The sequence below is a fragment of the Grus americana genome, chromosome 11 (assembly GCF_028858705.1).
Source record: "Grus americana isolate bGruAme1 chromosome 11, bGruAme1.mat, whole genome shotgun sequence".
NCBI lineage: Eukaryota > Metazoa > Chordata > Aves > Gruiformes > Gruidae > Grus > Grus americana.
In genome coordinates, this window is record NC_072862.1 from 14,527,483 (window position 1) to 14,547,429 (window position 19,947).

At 36.7% G+C, this 19,947-nt stretch overlaps 1 protein-coding gene across 2 annotated transcripts in view; it reads left to right on the forward strand.

Annotated features, from left to right (window-relative positions):
• Nucleotides 1-19,947, forward strand: part of ARHGEF3 (Rho guanine nucleotide exchange factor 3) — a 134,801-nt gene that overhangs the window by 27,320 nt on the left and 87,534 nt on the right. For both annotated transcript variants that reach the window (XM_054838447.1, XM_054838448.1), the window contains one exon: nucleotides 17,113-17,179. In XM_054838447.1, coding sequence (XP_054694422.1) covers nucleotides 17,113-17,179 — 67 coding nt within the window. The remainder of the gene's footprint in view (nucleotides 1-17,112; nucleotides 17,180-19,947) is intronic.

Consider the following 19,947-nt stretch of genomic DNA (forward strand, 5'->3'; position numbering starts at 1 on the left):
ATCTAGCAAGTTGCAACTGGGCCTCCTTAGGTGTGTTTTCTTCCCTCTCATATCTGTTATTTGTCTAACTTAAAGCAGTACGAGAACTACAAATCAGTAAGTGATTTGTATCAAAATGTAGACAGGGAAAGTGATGTTATGCTTTAAAGTACCCTTGTATATAGCACCCTTTCTGTCCCATCCATCAAATTTTGTAAGGTTGGGGTTTTTTCTTCCCCCAGATATCCTCCTTTTCTTAACTGACAACTGACCTAAGGAACTCTTTCATCTTTTTCCCCTGTGCTGTTGACATGAGGGCACTCTATAGTGAAACTGAAAATGGTGGGAAATCTCCACCAATTTACATATAAATGAAGAAGGAAGCAGGAAGAAAAATTAGGATTTAGGAGGCTAAATTAGTTTATCATTAAATATTGCCTTTTATTTGCTAATCTGCTGGTTTATTATTGCTGAAATAACAGAATGATAATAAACCCCTCCAACTCTTGCCTTCCAATTTGCCAGAATATGATCTGGTGAAACTTCTATGATGATCCAGTTAATCAATGGCAATGCCTCTTTTGTAGCATATTCCTGATCAATTCTTGTAGGAGATAAAGCTGTCTAAAATTTGTTGGGCATTATATGGTTAATCCAGAGGTTAAATAATAGCTCCTTTTCATGGTCTTTATTTTCTGTGATTAAAAATAAGTTTTCCTCCTTAATGTTTCTTACTTAATCTGCAGCTCATCTGGCACAAGCCAACATTTGCCTGATCACGTATTCTGTAATAGAAGACTTAATTGATTCTTTTGCATTTCATTTCAACAGAACTTTGAAATGAATTATGAACTTTTTCTCATACTGATTTGTACGTAATTATATTTGGAGGATGTTTTGAATATATATAAAGTGTTTGTATTTTTTCTGTTTACAACTTGATTCTTTTTTTAAAATAATTATTAAACACAGGGAGAGGGGAATTTAAAGGGAAGGTTCTCATATTACAACAGATAGGCTGCTTAATACCCGTCCATTCAGAATCTTTTCATTTTCCATTTACTCTGGTAGGACAGTTGTGAGGAAATCGAATTTCTTTTGTTATCACTTGCCATCAGGATTTTGTATGTCAGTGAGAAAGTACCCAGTAATTTACAGAAAGATCATAGAACAGAGTGACAGAAAGGTAACTGCATTACAGGTTTTATATTTTGCACAGCAGGGGACTCTATTTACCAACTGTACATGAATAGATGTTTATTGTTTTGTTTTTCTGTGGGGACTATGAATGACTACATAGGGTATTTAATTTTAAAAATGTGTGATGTTTTGATTCCATGTAAGGCTTAGCCAAACTTCTCTCCCTTACTGGTGTTTGTCCTTTGTTTTGGAGGAGTTAATATTGCAATACTTGGTTTCATGGTAGTGTTTTTGTACCTGTATCAAGGTATTGAAGAGGTAAATTCTTCTAGCACCTGAACCATTTCTTCTTTTCGTCTTTGAAGGTTATTCCTCTATGGTTTTGCTCACAGAGTGTCTGTATGCTGTTCATGAAAGGCTGGGCTTTTTTGACCAGAAGTGTCCTATGGGTCTGTATGTGTGCTTTGCATAGTTTTCTCCTGTCAGCCTGAGGAGGTAGGGTAGAGTACCACTACCATATCTCATGGAGTGACAGGACAAAGGGGAATGGCCTTGAGCTGCAAGAGGGGAGATTTAGATTAGATATTAGGAAGAAACTCTTCCCTGTGAGGGTGGTGAGGCACTGGAACAGGTTGCCCAGAGAAGCTGCGGATGTCCTGTCCCTGGAAGTGTTCAAGGCCAGGTTGGATGGGGCTTTGGGCAACCTGGTCTAGTGGAGGGTGTCCCTGCCCATGGCAGGGGAGTTGGAACTAGATGGTCTTTGAGGTCCCTCCCAACCCAAACCATTCTGTGATTCTATGTCTTTTTTACAACTCTAGAACAGCCTGTTTACAAGAAGACAACTGTCAAATGTTCCCTTACTCTGTAACACTGCAGTTTACAAAAACTGTATACAGTAATTTTATGGTTGTAAACTGAATCGTGGTTTCTTGTATTCCTTGATTAATGTGACAACTTTGTGCAACTAAAGCAGCTGTCCGTGCTTCCCTGAGGAACACTGTCTATGAATGTCTGTTCTGTTTGTTTTTCTAATAAACAGTACAGATAGGAGAAAAACATGATCACGTCCTAGCATGCTCCTGCCTCAAGCCTTTCAGCAACTGAGTCCTGCCTACAGAAACACATACTTGTCACAAAGGGCAGGTAGGAAGATTGACAAAGGACTCTAGAACTGGCAATAACTTGTTCTGGATTCTGAATCTCTGGTGTCCTTATTTAAAGGAAATGGTTTTGTGTTATCACGTTCTATCGAAGATCTTGAGTATTATTCCTTGACCATTTGAACTCAAGCTGTTTTAATCAGTGATTTTTTTTTTTTTTCTTCCCCAGCAAGGAATCTGTGAATATTTCTTTTGCCAAGATATTGGTAATCCCAGAAACTGTCTCATCAATCATCAGATCACAGTTGATGTAGGATTTTGCATCTGCTAGGTGAATGGATGAAGTTAGTTAGTAGTCTGGTGAAACAACAAGCTGTGTTTCCCCAGAGGAAACTGCTAACCCTTTTTCACAGCTTAATCTAGCAGTTTAGAAATTACTTAGGTAAACAAAACTGGTAATACAGAGCAAAATTTGGGATCAGTATTGATGCCTGGTTGTCTTGCTTTGTTACAAACTTCATGAAGTGGAAATTTTAACAAAGCACATGAATTTCCTTGGTTGCCAGTACTAACTTGTGTAGGAAAACAAACTCAGTTATTCAATGTACCTGTATTTATTTGGCAGTCAGATAACTGGAATTTCAGGTTCTTTCCACAGTGACTCATATACTTTGAGATTTCTATAATAATGGAAAGGTTTTTGTGTGAAACTGTTGTAAAGGTGTCATAACACCCACTTTTTATTATGTGCTATTGTCCATTAGACATTGTAATCTGGTGTGCAAAGATTTACACTCATGATATCAGAGCATGCCTACAATAAACATCTTCTATGGTAATTTAATGCCATAATACCATTGTAGCAATTAGTTAAATCTCGAATGCACTATAAGGCAAATTTTTGTTTGAGGCTTTTGCTCACAGTAGAACTCGTTCGTTACAAGTGTACTGCAACTGTTTACATTCTACTAGAACAAAGATGTAATTGTTTTGATCAGGTTTCCATTTAAAGTCAACTTAAAAATACTGTAATGTTTCTTTTCTGCATTTTCTTTTCACAGTGCAGTCAAGTTTAGAATTATTATCTTAAAACTCTTTGTTTACATGTCAGACACTGTTAATATATATTTCTTTGTGGTTTAGGTTTAACATTAAATATTTTTCACTTGCTAGTAATTTAAGGTTTTTTTTCTCTTGAGAACAGCCACCTGATTTTATGAACATTGCGAAAGTCATTGCACTTTTTTTTTCCTCAAGTGGTTGATTCATTATGATAATTTAAAGAACAGACTTTTTTTTCCCCTTTCCATAGATTTACTTGGAAAATGTTATGACACATTTTGAGTTTAAAAAAACAACCAACCAAAACCCCCCCAACTGTTATCTTTCTCAGTAGGATGTAAGGGGGAGGGGGAGCTAGAAGTTATGAAACCATTTACTTTGCCTGTAAAGGTACCTAGAAAAGTCAGATTTGCAGAAAAATGTATGTGTGTGGTTTAAAGAAAGCCTAGTTTCCTCAGGAAATGGCATATGACTGTGCCGTCTGTCTCTTGCCAGTAACTTTTCAACCCATTTCCCAGTTTCATATTTAAAAAGATATAAAAAATATCAGATCCAATAAAGATAAACGCAAGTTTTAACATGGTTGTGGGTGGGTGGAGGTGAGAGACCCCAGTTAGTACCGCCATTGTGAGGAAGGCAGCCAGAGCGTTGCTGTTTTACATTCTCTTAGCAGGAGCCTACCAGCAGTGTGTTACTCTGAACTAACCACAGCCTCTTCATGGCAAGGGTGTCACAGAGGTAATGAGGGACAGAGAGTGTTCTGAGATGTGGGACGAAACACAGGGCCTGCTTCCGCAGGAAACCAATCTTCATCAGGTCTGCCCTTGCAGAGTCTCTTTGAGTGTGTGGGGCTACAGGGTGGTGTCTGCTTGTAACTAGATGATGCCTCTGCTGTTATCATGCATGCTCAGTGCTATGTCTCTGTTCTTTGCATTCTAGTTGAGATCATGAAGTCACATGCCCTACATAGGATGTGGCTGTTGCTTCACTTAATTCTGGTGCCACCTTACTCTCTTAGGAATGAGAAAGCAGCTTCTTATCATTAATCCTTACTCTTAACAAAGAGCCCATGCTGGAGCATCAGGCTTGCAAGGCTGAGCTCTGTATGTTCTTCATTGCTATGCCACTTCTCCCAAGTGACTGACTCATCACATCTCTGCATACCTGTTCTTTATTAGTTTGACATTGTCAGGGTTGGGAGATCTGCCTGTAGGGCTATTGGACAAATAATGTGGCCAGTAAATCTTGCAGCATTGTTAAATAGTAAATGTGTTTAATGCAAAAGGCCCTGCTTCAGTTGAAGGTGGGGAGAGTAATGGATGAAGTGAACTCTTTTCATATCAGTTTTTCATAGAACCATAGAACAGCATTTTTTATGCTTTTGGAAGTGAAAAGTGCTGTGCAGAAAGCAGAAAATGCTATTTTATTAATCTAATGATATACTATAAATGATTGGAAAAAATCCAACAGCTTGGCTTCAGAAATACAGTTCACATATTCAAAAGAATTAGGACCATTTACCTTATGTTTCTGTCACTCTAATGGCTTCCAACAGTAGTTCTGCTATCAATGACCATAAATGAAACAGTAAATAACTTTGCATCATCATTGATCAAATCAATATCTGTTTGATTTCTTCCCTTGTGGTTTATGACTCTTCTTATTTCAGCTGCTGTGTTAAGTAGGAATATTGTCCTTGTGTTCTGGTGCTTTTTGTGTTCAGCCTGAAAAAGCCTGTTCTCTTATTTTTGTAATTAGCAAGCTTTTCAGTTTTTATAATGAAATAATGCAGTACATGTCTACTTGCTAAACCTAATTAATAAACCTCTTTGAAACCCAAATACACTAGTTATCAGCAAGAGCAAGAGCAAAGATAAACATGCTCTAATTTAAAGGCATTGCAATAAAAAAAGTTTCAGACGAACCATCATAGTGGTGGATGTCTTGAAAAAAACAAACAAAAAAATGGTCTTGGGCTGAAATTATTGTAGTGTGGTTAGTGTATTTATATTGAAGAGACTAGAAAACATAACTTGTTGCTGGCAGCAGTAGAGATAAGTGAACATTTTCTGTCCTGAGTTGATATTTGGAACGGAGCTTTAATGGAAGGATAGTTTCAACAGGTCTTACTCCATTGCATTCAGGGGTTTCTATAGTAATTACTATGGCAACAGTGATGCACAAAATGTTCCCACAGGAGCCCAGCTGTGAATAACAACTAACAACTGAAAACATTTTGCTTTTGCATCTCAGGTTGAATATCCCTTCAGAAATGATGGAACTAGTGAAAGTGTCCTTTTTTTTTGCTTACTTAATAGGAAGTCATTCTACTACATAAAAATCCAGATGAGTGTTTCATTTCAGAGTGTGTACACCCTTTGAATATATTGCTGAAATGTCATCCCTCAGATCAGTGATGAGTGTTAGAAACATTGGGTGTAAAATTTGGCACCAGCTTCAAATGTTTCACGTTGTAAAGAAACTTCCAATGCCAAATCTGTAGTACAAAAGCTTCCACTCAGGAATTATAACTTATCAGATAATACTGTTGTTAAAAGTTATGTAAATGGGTTTACATAATTCTTGAAGATAAAACTATCTTGATAGCCTTCTGACCTCACTGTGCAATGAAGATCAAGATCACAAGGGTCACATGCTAGAGGCCAGCATTTGTTGACTTCAGTGTCTATTTATAAATTGCCTTCAAAAACTCTTCTGATTTTTGCAGAAACAAGTTTGTCAGTGTTTGTATTAAACAGAATATCCTGATGTCAGAGGATGCAATATTTATTGAAACTGTTGTTAAATCTGCTCTCCTTGTATGTGTAAACTGGCCTTTGTGCATATAGTTGCCTTGTTTGCATTTATTTCACTTCCATTCAGAACAAAGGGGAAACCAGACCGGTGTTTATGATATGAATAAACTTTTAAACTTGAAAGCATTTTAGGGCTTGGTTTGATAGTTTTACTGTTATGGAGTAGACAAAATGCTTATGGAGCTCAGGGGATTTATGGCCACAAATAAAAAGTCCTAATGAGTTATATCAGACAAGAGAAACTAAACTAATAAATATTAAAAGGACATGGCTAATTCTTTTCAAGATCTAATAAAATATGTTAAAGGTGAGTAAGAAAATTGTGAAGATCACTTTGTTAAATATGAGGAGAAAAAAGTTTTTTAAGCCCGGGGGCTAATAGTTGCTCTCACAGTTATTTATGCGATATAATTGGTATTACTGTGCAGATGGAAATGAAGATGAAATGGAGGTGAAAGCACTGTTTGTTTGATTTGGGTTCCTGCAGTGTACAATCTGCTAATAATGTAAGTGAAAATCTTACAAGTGAAAACGTCTTCGTAAACCCTAAAGTTGCATAGTTTGATCTTGATGTGTTGTATGTATATATCATGTACTGGTTTAAACTTTGATTCAGGGCCTCTTGTAGTTGATTTTGGTGCACTTAATTAAGAAAAAAATATACTGGCAGTTTATTAAAGAAAACTGGTTGTATTGCGTACATAACTACTGAACATGTTTGCTTGTCTACAGATGTTTCAGCTGTGAGTATCCTAAATATTTTGTTAAGCACAGTTGTGTTTATTGTATCTATTGATCTTAGTAATCTAATGAATTGAAAGTGTTCTCTCACAGGTTTCATATTCCCCTAAAAGAAAAAAGGGTGCTTTATTGGGTGCTTATCTTTAAAACAACACCCAAAGGAGAAAAAAAAAAATCCTAAGTCATGGTACTTCAAATTTCTAAATAAAAAGCTCTAGAAACAGGGAATAGTTGTTTGAAAAAGTTGAAGCTTTTCCTTGAGACTTGATATAAATATTGAAACTCATTCCCATAAAGGGTTTTGTTGTCAATAAGTTGATGAATTCCTGACTTTTTTCACTTCTTCAGTATTCATACTTCAGAGTATTCTCTGTTCTTTATCTAACTGATAATGCTTGAAGTGTGGGAGAAGTTATGTTGCCCATCTTTTAATTATGCCATAGCAAAATACTTGCTTGTGTCCTGAGCAGAGTCTCAGTATGCTGCGAAATTTAACCTTCGGTGAGATTTTTATTTCCAAGTTATTGAACTATATGTGACAAAGTAGCTAAAGGGAATTTGCAATGACAGCCTGTGATCGTTTAGGCACAGCAGAGGATGGAACTAGTGTAGACATGAAATCTTGTGGTATAATTTGACTTTTTTGGGTGGTTACTGCATACTGAAGTGAAGTCATGGGCATGATTGCGTACACTTGGAGAAGTTTAGTTTATTAGCTCCAGTGGTGACAGGTCTGTTACAATCTCAAGATGTTCTGGTCTGTCTGCATAGAAATGACAGGAGTGGTTCTTGTCACTCAATGTAAAACACTTCTTCATGCAAGAATAGTCCTTCTCAATGAAACAGTATTCTGAAAGTTACAATTCTCTGTATCTGAGTGCATTTAATAAAAGCAGGTTTCCTTCCTTGACTGACTGGCTTAATGCCATATCCTTGAGAGCTAGGTGTGAAAAGTATCATACAGCACTGTAAGTGGCGTGCAGGAGTCTTTCACTTTTCAACCCAGAGAAGCCTCTAAATTGGCTACAGGCTTAATGACATAACGATCATATTTGACGTTTTTGTTACAAAGCTACTTTTTTTGCCTTTTCAGCTGAAATACAAGCTATAATGCAGAAAGATAAAGTTGCAAATTAAGAGATAAGGAAATAGCAGTACAGGAGTTTTACAATCTTGTCTTGAGTTGACTTGCCCCCCAATGTTACTTGTTTTAAATAGTGTTGCTCTCTCTGTTCAGTCCTTCTGATCTTTTTAAATGCCTCATAGTGAACCACAGCTTTGCAGGAATTCATGTTTACCTTCAGAAAGAGAGCCAGATGATATGAATCCAAACAAAATGCATTTTTGGAAAATACCCATTTCCTTTATCAAGAACATAATGTGATGGCACTTGAATGATCATTTTGAGGGTGTTGGTAGCTTCTCTGTAGGCTAACTGGAAATGCTGTTTGGTTGGATTTCACAAACTGCTAAGAAATCCTGTGTCTCCTTTCTCTGGGTGAGCATTTTTGGTTTTGTCTAACCAGTAAGCATCCAATCTTGCTAAACTAAGTGGATTTCCCAGCCTTAGGCTCTCAGTGAGAATTTGCTTCTGTTTTGAAAACAAAATGGAATAGACTTACTGTCTTTCCTTGAGCATGAATATTGTTGTGAGGTTTTTGTCCGGAGGCTTGCTTTTTCTGACGGTGTCATGATGGGGGGCCATCAGTATATATCTGTGATACACCAGTGGGATAGGTAATGACTATAAATTAACAAACATGTTATTGCCATTTCTTCTTCCTACTTTTATTGAAATGCTATAGGAATAATTTTAGGCTGTGCATTCAAAGTGAGCCAATGAATAATCTTTCTAATCTTAGCTTTTACACTATTCATGAAACAGTGATATTTTGTTATAGAAACATAATACAGGACTCTCATCTCATCCTCCCCAGCATTAATGTGGCTATACCTTTGTCAAACAGCAGAAAAGCCTGCATCCTCCTGTTGGCTGGTAGCCATAGCTTTCTATTTCAGTTGTGGACAGAGTTCATATATGTCAAGGGGGATACTTTTATAATGGTGTACATCAGATGTAATTTATTGCATTAACCTACAGTAGTTACAGATGAAGAAATAAATTATGTTTAAAGCTTTAAATCAAGCCTGTATTTCTTCAGAAGATGAAATGTCACATCATTAGGAATGTCTGATTTTTAGATCAAAATGTAGAACTTTACTTGGTCTTCAGGTTTTTTTTCCCTCTTTCATAAGATTAGTATTAACTTTTACAGGAAATTAATCAAATGCAGAAATGAAAAAATGCATTTCGTAGCTTTTGGGTTTTATTAGTGATGGGATATTTTACAGTGCTGTGCATTGATTCATAGTATAAATAAACATATTCTGAAGAAAGCATGGGAAAAGAGTAGGTGTGGGACAGCTCACTGGTACGTGTACCTGCTTCAGTGATGCAGGCTTTCATCTGTGCATATCCAGATTCTCAAGGGCTGTTTTTCTTTCTTAGTACATTTATGATACATCATTCAGGATAGTAGGACAATAAAAGATTATATTAGTATTCAGGAATTCAGTCCAGCTAGTGAAAATCAGTCATCTGTTTTTTCCTTGGTGGATATTTTTGTTTCTCTCATTGTAGTAAGTGTTCAGTCTTGCTCATCTGAGTGGCCTTCTGCCTTTTCTTCCCCGCCCAATTATGTGTCAGTAGATGCTATGGGAGCTTGAAGAGCTCATATCTGCAGGATTGGACCTTAGTAAATCAAACATACACACAATCTTTGAGATGCTTTGCCTTTAGGGAGAAAACTGTGTCAAGTAAACTCTCCATATGAACTTAAAACTTTTCTGAGCCAAATTCTACTTTATTAGATTTGATTTTTTCCTTCTGAAAAATAAACAAAATTTTCCACAATCTCCTTTTAGTGCCACAACGCATAGGCCTGCTATAGATGAGAAATAGTATTTGAGATTTCAAGTGGAGCAGTCAGTGTTTTTTATTAAGTAGGTCAAACCATGGGGTTTTTCTGCTTTTACAATCAGTAACAAAGGTACATTCATTTATTATTATCCATAAGTTAAAACATCTAAGAGAATCAGTATTGTTCAAAGCTAAAACACTCTTGCATATCAGGCTTCACCAGGTAAACCATTTTGAAATTTTTTTTTTGTATAATGTTATATCACAAATATCCCAGCATGTTAAAATAAATGTGCTTTTATGAACAGTATACTAGTGTACACTTCTGATAGGTTGAGTAGATGACATTACAAAGAACAGTTCTGAACAGTAAGTACTATTATTTAACAGTATCTTCATAAAATATTCACAGCTGTAGTAACAACCTTTTATTTTTTGCAGATTGAAAAGAATTTTTACTTAGCACAGCTTGTCTCTAAGTGGTTTGAGCTTTCCTTTTATTATCTAAATATTCGTGTAGATTTCTGAAATGCGCTTTTATCTTCAAACAGATGTAGCAGCTGAGTATTTTAAACAAAATACACACAGCTTGGATATTCATATCTAAAAAAATACTGTTGTAGTCAGTAATTCTGTGTGCAGAAAGACTGCAGGATCAGATGAAGATGTAAAAGTTACATGAGCTTAATATAAACTGCCATAAATGGTTCATTTATCTCATCATCATGCTTCAAGATAGATAACACACTTTTTTAGTAAATGTAATAGAAACTTTAAAACATTCAGTGCATGTTGTAGTCTTTATATACTTACTAATTGTCATTATATTATACCATATATAACCTACAGCACAGTAAAGGTTGTACAAAAAACTCCTCTGATTTATTCTGAGAGGCATGTTAATTTGGTATCTAAAAATTGTGTCTAAAGAAAAATTTCAATCAAGATATCTGTCCAGCAGATATTTTTGATATCTATTCATAGTATGTATATAAGGGAACGTAAACAGAAGACCCTGCACGTCTTAAGAACAAAAGCATTATTTTATGACTTTTTTTTTTTTTAGCATTGTCAACAAAATTCTGGGGAACATAGCTGGGTTCTATCCTGAGTTTTATGCAAAAAGAATAGTTATAGGTCAGATTCAGTCTTTGCAAAAATACAGTTTCACTGATCTGTAAATGTTATTGCTACTGTTGCCGATTGAGAAAAACATTTTCAAGTTTTAATTCTAAGTTCCAAGGCAGAATTGGAATATGCTAGGTATATACTTACTAAACTCAATAAATGTAAAATATAGGGATCATTTTTGCAAAACCATTTTAAGAAGAATCAACATTTTGTTTCCAGACAAGCCTTTATGATGATGCTGGTTTCATATGAAATAACGGATTTTTTTTCTGAATGCAGGCAGCAGATGGGACAACACAAACATACTATAAGACAAATAATACTTACTTCAATCTTGACAGAGATGTGTCTTTGTTTTTAATTCAGTCTTCCTCAGTGAAAACCAACTGACTTTTATCTGTGGAGTTTATGGAGATGTCTTTATTGTATACAAACTTCTGTAGTACATACTTAGCTGTGAGAAAGAAAACATTTATCTATCTGTAATAGTATTTTATTTCATGGTTTATCTTGTTCTTTCTCCTCTTTTTTTTTTTTTTTTTCTTTTTTCACCACTCTCCACCTCTACAAGTGGTTTTATTTTGTAAAGCTTTATTTTCTGTTGGGCAGTGTGTAATACAGTCTTGTGTTATAAGAAACATAGGGAGTTGATTTATTGTAATTAACCTAATAAACTATATAAATTAACTCATGGGTACTAGAAGTTCTAAAACTTTTAAAGTCCCAAGTCAGCACGAATAAGTGATTCTCATGGATCACAGAATCTGGGACCTTAGAAATCTTAAGCTGATAATTCAGTATATGTTTAATTTAGTGGCCATTTACTCTCCAGGCTCAAAATAGTGGTAGAAGCACCGTGGTTAAAGATAGAGCCACAGCTCATAGGATGTTAACAGTGTCAAAAGTTCCTGCAGTAATAAGTGTTTTGTTCGGTAAAATTCCAAATTACCCATTCCAAATGACAGTCAAACAGATAGAGATGGCTGAAGGTTGAGTATCTTCATGGGCTGCCTTTCCAAGTGGCAGACCTCCGCTTGCACTTTTCTTAGAGTGGATGGACTTGGTTTCAGGCTTTTATTTCCAAGGTAAACTTTCCATAGCGATCTCCAAACTAAGCTGTCATGGTTTAACCTCAGCCAGCAACTAAGCACCACTCCCCTCGCACTGGGATGGAGGAGAAAATCTGAAGAGTAGAAGTGAGAAAACTCATGGGTTGAGATAAAAACAGTTCAATATGTAAAGCAAAAGCTGTGCATGCAAGCAAAGCAAAACATTCCCCACTTCCCATGGGCACGCAGGTGTTCAGCCATCTCCAGGAAAGCAAGGCTCCATCATGTGTAATGGTGACTTGGGAAGACAAACACCATCGCTCTGAACATCCCTCCCTTCCTTTTTCCCCTAATTTTATATGCTAAACATGACATCATATGGTATGGAATATCCCTTTGGTCATTAGGGTCTGCTGTCCCGGCCATGCCCCCTCCCAACTCCTTGTGCACCTCCAGACATTGTGCTGGTGGGGTGGGGTGAGAGGCAGAAAAGGCCTTGGCTCTGTGTAAGCACTGCTTAGCAGTAATGAAAACAGCCATGTGTTATCAACACTGTTTCTGGCACAAATCCAAAACAGAGCCCGGTACTAGCTACTATGAAGGAAATTAACTCTATCCCAGCCAAAACCAGAACACAAGCTCAGCTGATAGGTTTGGTGACCCGCTCCCTCCCACAGTCTGAAGAGTTCCTATATAGTCCCACCTTTTAGTCTTTGATTCTTGAAACTGCAGTGCTGGGGAGAAAAGGTTTTGGTGACTTTTAGCTAAATAAAAAAGGATCCATCTGTAAGAAAGGTCAAGTATTGTAAACTACAGCTTTGAGATTACTGCTACAAGTAATTGTAGGGAGGAACTCCTTTCTTTCCCTCACATTGTGTACGTCCTTTTCTCAGCCACGATCTAGTTTGTGATCATCTATTCGATATATTTCAAGAGTGTTGGTCACAGTGCTTGTATCGGAACCATCCCTGGCTTGTTCTTCACATCTGAAAAAGCCTTACTGTAATATCTGAGTAATTTATTTTAGACTTAAGTGCCTCTCAGAGTCAGATCCGCTCATCACTGTTAATGCCTATTAATTTGTCTCCTCTTTCCATCTTGGAGCTAATGTTTCGATCTCTTCTATCTGCTACCTACTTATGCCAGTGATGGCTATTATTATTGGTCTGGTCAGTAAATTATTTTATTTCTAAACCAAGTGGGCCTAATATACCTACTGATATGGTATTCCTCCTGTCAAAGCCTACTATTAATTGGTTATTTAAAAAATAGAATTCTTTGACAGTTTTGTAGCTTTATGTGTTCACATTTAAAATTTCAAATAGCAATTTAGTATTTTAATAGTTTTATAATGCAGGCAGTTGCTTAATTAGCTTATATGTGGCTGCAATTCAGAAAATAGTGATCTAGTAAACAGAATGTTCAGAAGTAACAGCAGTAGTGCCCTGTAGAAAAAGAGCAAGACATGAATTTGAAATGTATTTGAAAAAATCTGCAATACTCTAATTCTTTTTCAGTCCAGCTCTCACTGATGTTGACAGACAGTTGGGAAGATCAAGAGATCAAAATAACTTTAGGATAGTGAAGGACCAAAATGAAAACTATAAATGAGGTCTTGTTTTTGGTAGAACTATATTTTGTTACCTGAGGTGCAGTTGAGAACCAGAACTTGTATTTTACTTCATTTTGGTTTAAGGCTGTGTTCAACTGAAAAATGCTGGTTCAGAATGGTGGTCATAATTTATGAATATGTTTAGTCTAGATTGTTCTAGCTGTGGGAACAGTGAGATTTCTAAAATAGTCTTTCAGTGAGATAGGAGGACAGTACTTTTGTAGTTTTAATATCTTGATAAGTGTGAGACAGGCTATATGAAATGGTTTCTTGTAATGGGAAATTAGACTTGAAGTGCCAGACTTAAACTTTGAATACCCCGATAAAATACAAAATAGTAATAGCCAGACTAGATGCATAAAACTGAACATTTTTGAACAAATTATTTAAAGTAGCCCATAAGGTAGTAAATGAATGTAATGTTTCAGCCTGATTTCCACTCATTAGAAAAGTGATGCGCACATTGGGTGAAAAAACAGTCTGTGAAGAATTTTGTTACACCCTCGTATGTATCAGATCAGGCCAGTAAGTCATGAAGGAGCATACAATGACTTTGATATGGTTTAATTAACTTCTTTTGGTAAAACTGGCTTGTTTCATTAGGCTACTGCATTTAAGGCTCTTTAATAACACTGCAATAGTATTAAAAAGAAAGGTGTTAGTATAATATTGTGAATAATGGATTCATTCTCACCAAAATAAAGTGAGGTCCTTGACTGATGAGATAAGGAAGGAGGATACCTATTTTGAAAACTGGCAAAATGTAGATTTTAATATTGTCTGCGCTCTACAAATACTGGCTGTTTTTGTGTCATCTGGGATGCTTTCAGTGAGTGGGAAAGTTACAGATTGATGATAACAAATGGTTAGTCATCAGTCATCTTCTAGTGGATGGCCTTCAGTTTAGTGTAGATGAAAGATACAACAAACATATTACTTATTACAGAGTTCTCAGTTCTTGTTACAGGATGATTGGGGGGAGAGATAATTTTCAATGAAGTTTTCATTTCCCTTGAAACTGTTGTCTAAACTATCATAAATCCTGATATATTGAAGCTGAAATGTCTCTTATTTCCTCTATGTTCAGCTTGCTTAAAATAGAACTAGTGCGGGTTTTAATAAACTGGGAAATGCATGAACAGCATTAAAATATAAAGGAAAAATGCAGAGCTGTAAGTTTAAACATGAGATTTTTTTAAAGTGATTACAGAGCTCAACTCTATAGAAAGCTCACAGTACTTCTTGGAAAATCTGACTCTGGTTCTAGTGTGAGATCATCTGTGAATAAAAAGGGTACAAAACGCTGTTAGGACAATTGATAATCTGTGTAACTTGCTCTTGTTAATCACATTTTTCTCTTTTCATAATGTAGTTAAAGTTCCAGTGAGGCTTTTGGGTTAGAAATTCAGTTTCATAATATTTTAACTAGGAGGATTTATTTGCTTATTTAAGTAGGAGGATTTATTGCGGGACAGTCTTTAACACTAAAGTCTGTGATGTATGCTGCCTGGTGCTTTTTAATAACTTTATCAGTGTGCTTTCAATATTGATACTCTTTCTGGTTGGCTGGCTGGTAGAGTGAAAAAATGAGAAGATTTCCAACTCCAGCTTTGGTGTTACAAAAATGACTCAAATGTCATGATTATAGTTTATTATTTGTGTTATGTTGGCATCTAGAAATGTCTGCTGTGATCACAGCTCTATGATAGGTTTTAATGCACATAAGAAAAATGTCCATATGCCAAATATTTTACACCAAAATAGAGAAGACAGAAAAAGACAGAAAGAACTGTTGCTATCTTGACTTTACAGAAAAGAAACTGTGGCATGATGTGTTGGAGTTGTTGCGGATGGAGTGATAGAGATGTACTTCACTTGCAAGAGAGAAGCAGCAATGTGTTTTATTAATAACAAAGTTTTGTGGCAAATGCAACAGTGATTTAACAAGATTTGATGGCAAGGTACACTTGATTATTTACTGCATGGAGGACAGGGTTAGACAAAACTGTCAGGGAGACCCTGCATTGAGTCATGAGGTTCAGATGGGACCCCCTTGCTTTCTAAACTCCTGCTCAGAGGAGTCTAGGTGTGGCTGGATTCAATCCTAGTCTCAGACTTGGTCAATGGTTTATGTCTAAAGGATTACATGTGCATAATCAATCCTTTATATCAGCTAAGATTTTCAAAGTTTCAGCGTGCTTTTATTCCCAATTCACTTACTGAGTACCTGATGAGATAAGGATTCTCTCAACCTCGAGGAGTAACCTTGAGGGGCTTCCCTACTCAAGGGGAGATCCTGACATGCAGACTGCTGCTGTGCAGGAGAGCTTAAAGGGCTCTTGGGCTGCTCACTGTTTATGGGGGTAAGATGATTGACTAATTGTATTTGCGTACTGACCACAGATGTTAGTTTCTTCCAAATTTGGCTTGAGTTGGACGTTGACCAGCACTGTGGTCAGGTGGATGCATTGCTCAAATTAGCCCTTGGCTATTGTGTTGTTAGCTGTCTCCAGTCTACTTTGAGATGGATGCAGCCATCGTGACCAGACGTATCCATTACAACCGCCAATGGTGGTTATTGCTTAAGCAATAACTTGGGGGGGACGGGAGCACACTGTTACAGGAGTCCGTCAGGAACAATAAGTAGCAGGAACGACTCCCAGATCTTTCATGTGTTAGTCTAGTGCTTTAACTGCGAAACATCTGTCCTGTAATTGTTGGATGGTGAGGTTTGACAGGCAGCCATTTAATTTGCTGGTTTTTAATGAAGATTTTGTATTCTTGTTATTATTTGTGATTGCTTCTGTAATCTGTATAATTGCATAGTTGGAGTTGCAGTGTGCTCAGCACTTTGTTCCCACTGTCAAACTATTTGTTGGTTTCGTCGACTTCAACAGGTCAGTCAAGCTTTGATCTGACTTCATGTGTAAAATTTCAGCAATGTTTGCCTACCTCTGCAAGTCGTTTAAGATCTTACTGGTGAAAAGCACTCATTAAGAGTGAAGTGGAGGATGTTATGTTTACTTTTCAGAAATAATTGTACAGCGATAATTATAGGGTAGGAGAAAGGTTTTGGAATGAGTAAAAACTGGAGTCAGCTTCTCTAGTTTTTAGCGTCACACAAAGGTATGGCTAGCTTGCTTTACGTTGGTGCTTTGCTTAGCTTCACTTAAAGGCTTTTTAAAGTGTCCCTGTCTAGTACAGCTGCCAGGCTGCGCCATCTTACATCACATGACATAATTGCAGCTTCATAGACCCACACTGTTCAGGTCAGGGTTGTCTCTGCTATTTGAAAATCAGTAGGAGTAATAAGTTGTTGTCAGACATCAAGTCAGCGCGTCTCTGAAGGCTTGTAAGGCTACCATGTCCCTTAGCTCTCAATCTGAATTAAAACATTTAACTAAACTGAAGAGAGAAACCTGCCAGAAGTACAGCCAAGGAAATCTAAGGTGCCTTGGTACCTGAAGCCTGTGTTTTTTCTTTTCTCCCTCCATTGTCACTTATTGATATAGAAGATATGACAGCTAAAAATGTAAACAGTTTTCCTTGTTTCATCTTGCAGGCCGAAACAACAGCAACAGAACAACTTTTCCTTGTTTCCTTCTACCAAGGGCTGGAATTTCAGAGGGGTAAGTTTGGTGGTGTTTTGTTCATACTCTGTAACATTCCCTCATGCTTAATTCTGTTGTCATTACTTCTGTTGTAACTTTGTCATTAAAACATGATCTGCAAATATTAAAATTATGGCAAAACAGTTATAAAATGGAACTTTTAATTTTGTGATCTCCTAAAAGGCTGTCTGAAAAACCCCAGCTTTTGCTGATGTGATTGGGTGACTTAATGTGAGGGATAGGAGAGATCATTTAAGTGGGTTAATGTACAGTGTGATTTGAAAAGGAAAAAAAAAATTTGGTGTGTTTTCGTATCTGGAGATAAATCAGCAAAACCGAACCGATATGTACTGGTTTTTAAGCGCTTTTTTTAATATAGAGATTTGTAAAGTTACTTATTGAAAGCTTGTATATGTGAATTTTGCAGAAGTACAGTTGGAGAATGGTGACAAAAATTACATAGATTTCTTACAAGGCAGAATGCACTAAGTTTTATTTGTGTTTGGTTGGCTGAGGAAGGAAATACAGAAGCATGTGTGTTCCCACAGTAGCTGAGTAGAAAGGTACATGAAAAAGGAGAGCAAGTGAAACTGAGAGCCTTAATATTTGCTGGTGATATTAGAAGTTTTTTATTTGTGTCTGCTTCAGGTTTCAGAGGTGCACTTCTTATGCAGATGAATTCTTTCAAAGAGTTGTGTTGTCCCCTCTCTGTCCCCTACAACCTGTGAAGCCTTCTATACCATTTGTTGAAAAACTTAATGGGATGGTGGCAGTGTTCAAATGGCGATGGTGTGTGTGCCACGTGTGTAAGTACTGTAGCTTGGGATACAGTCTAGGAGGAGGAGTTATCACTGCGTGTTTTATTTAAGTCGTAGTGTTACTGCAACCTTTAGGCCAAAGGAAGGTCTTTTCTGCTTTGCAAACTTCATTTGGTATAATAAACAGTAAATTACCATTACCTGTAATGTTGACTGACTTATACTAAATCTAAAGAGTTCAGTTTTGTATTCAGAAGAGCATATAATGTGTTTTCTCTGAGCTTCCTCCAACAGAAGACTTAGTAGAAAGACATTACTTAAATGCTTTGCTGAAAGGGTAAATAACATTGATAGGTTTACTGGTCTGTGTTGGTCATAATATGGTAAACTTCTTTAAAACAAAAATTATTTTTCACAGTATCTGATACTGACTTTTGCATCCTAAGTTGATATTTTAAGTAGAGCATCCCCTATTGTTTACTGTGAGCTTTTGCATTGCACAACAAAACTAGTGATGAAGTTCTCAGTGTTACTGAGAAAATAGTTCCCTCACAACAGCATCATCAAGAATGTGGGGAAAATACCAACAACCTCTAATCTGTAGGTTAATTATAAATTTCAGAGCCAGTTTAAAGGTAAAATTGATTCTAGTATTTCTCCTAGTTCTCAACTATGCTGGGAAAGTAATCAAGGAAGAAGGTAGGTATGAAACTAGTAGGAAGAATGTTGTAGGTATGAGTTGTAGCTGGAGAAACCATCATCCCAAGATCAGAGAGCAATAGCTCAATGGGAGTATGTGTATGGGGTTGGTAAGTGTGGTGTCATGAAGTCAGTGATCCATGCTGCGTGGCAGAGTGGGCTAATACATAAAGAACAGAGAACTGGAGAGTAATACACTTGAGAATCAAGAGGAGAAATCAAGAACCTGAAGGGAGATAGGAATAGGTAGTATTTATAGCCTGATTAGAGAAGACAGGCAGCGACTAAAGGCTCTTCAAACTGCTTCCTTCATGTGTAGAAATGAAGATCTGTAGGAGTTGTCTGCCACCATATTTTTAAGGAAACTCATGGGATGCTAACACAGATGTCAAGTTCTATAGTTGTAATATTTCATGGAATGCATAGTAATTGGCAGTTGCAGCTAATTGTTTGAAATTAAGTACTACATCAAGGGAAGAACCTATATCAGTTGCTCAATCTCTTTAGATGCAGCAACTCAGACAACTGAACACTGGACAAGAGAGCTAAGTCTCTGTTGATGTTTGCATTGTGTCAGCAAACTTTAGTTTGATGGATGGAAAAATTGTCTTATGAAAAGCGCAGTGAGCAAACTTGAAGTCACAAAGGTTTTCATACGGATGGTGAATGATAAAAGGTTAACTTTGATGTCTTTTCTCAAACAGGAGTAAAACCTTATTGGGTAAAAGAATGAAACTAATATTGACAGTGGAGCAGAGCCATGCTTGAGTATGTAACAAAGCAAGCTCTGGAGCTGACTTATTCATGGCGTAGATGTTTAAAAAACCATAGCTATTTCCATATTACAGAATATAATACAGGATCATTTCAACAGTTGTGAAAAATGAGAGAAAGTGGTTAGGCACCAAACTGCAACATTGTGTTCCCCTACCTCTTCTCATTTTGCAGTCAGTTCACTGGTTTTAGATGTCTCTATCGTTCTGATAAAGTGAGTGTGTTAAAGCATCCTTGAACATGCACCTACGTAAACCTCAAAGTAAGATAAGGAAGGCCCAGATGCTAAACATTTACCAAAGAAACTCCTCTGCACTTCTTTTTTTTCCTCTCGTTGCTTAAATTTATTTTATCAGAAGAAGCATTTTTCCATGTTGAGCAACTCTTTTGAGCCCCATGGTTAGAGATCATATTTAATTTTCTCAGTGGGGATTTCCATGTCAAGATGATATAATTTATGTGTTTCTACCAACGCTGTCATTTTTAGATAATGGTAGCAGTTACTTCCAGAACTTTGGGCAGTGATTAGGTATCAGTGGGGAGAAGAGAGTTTAT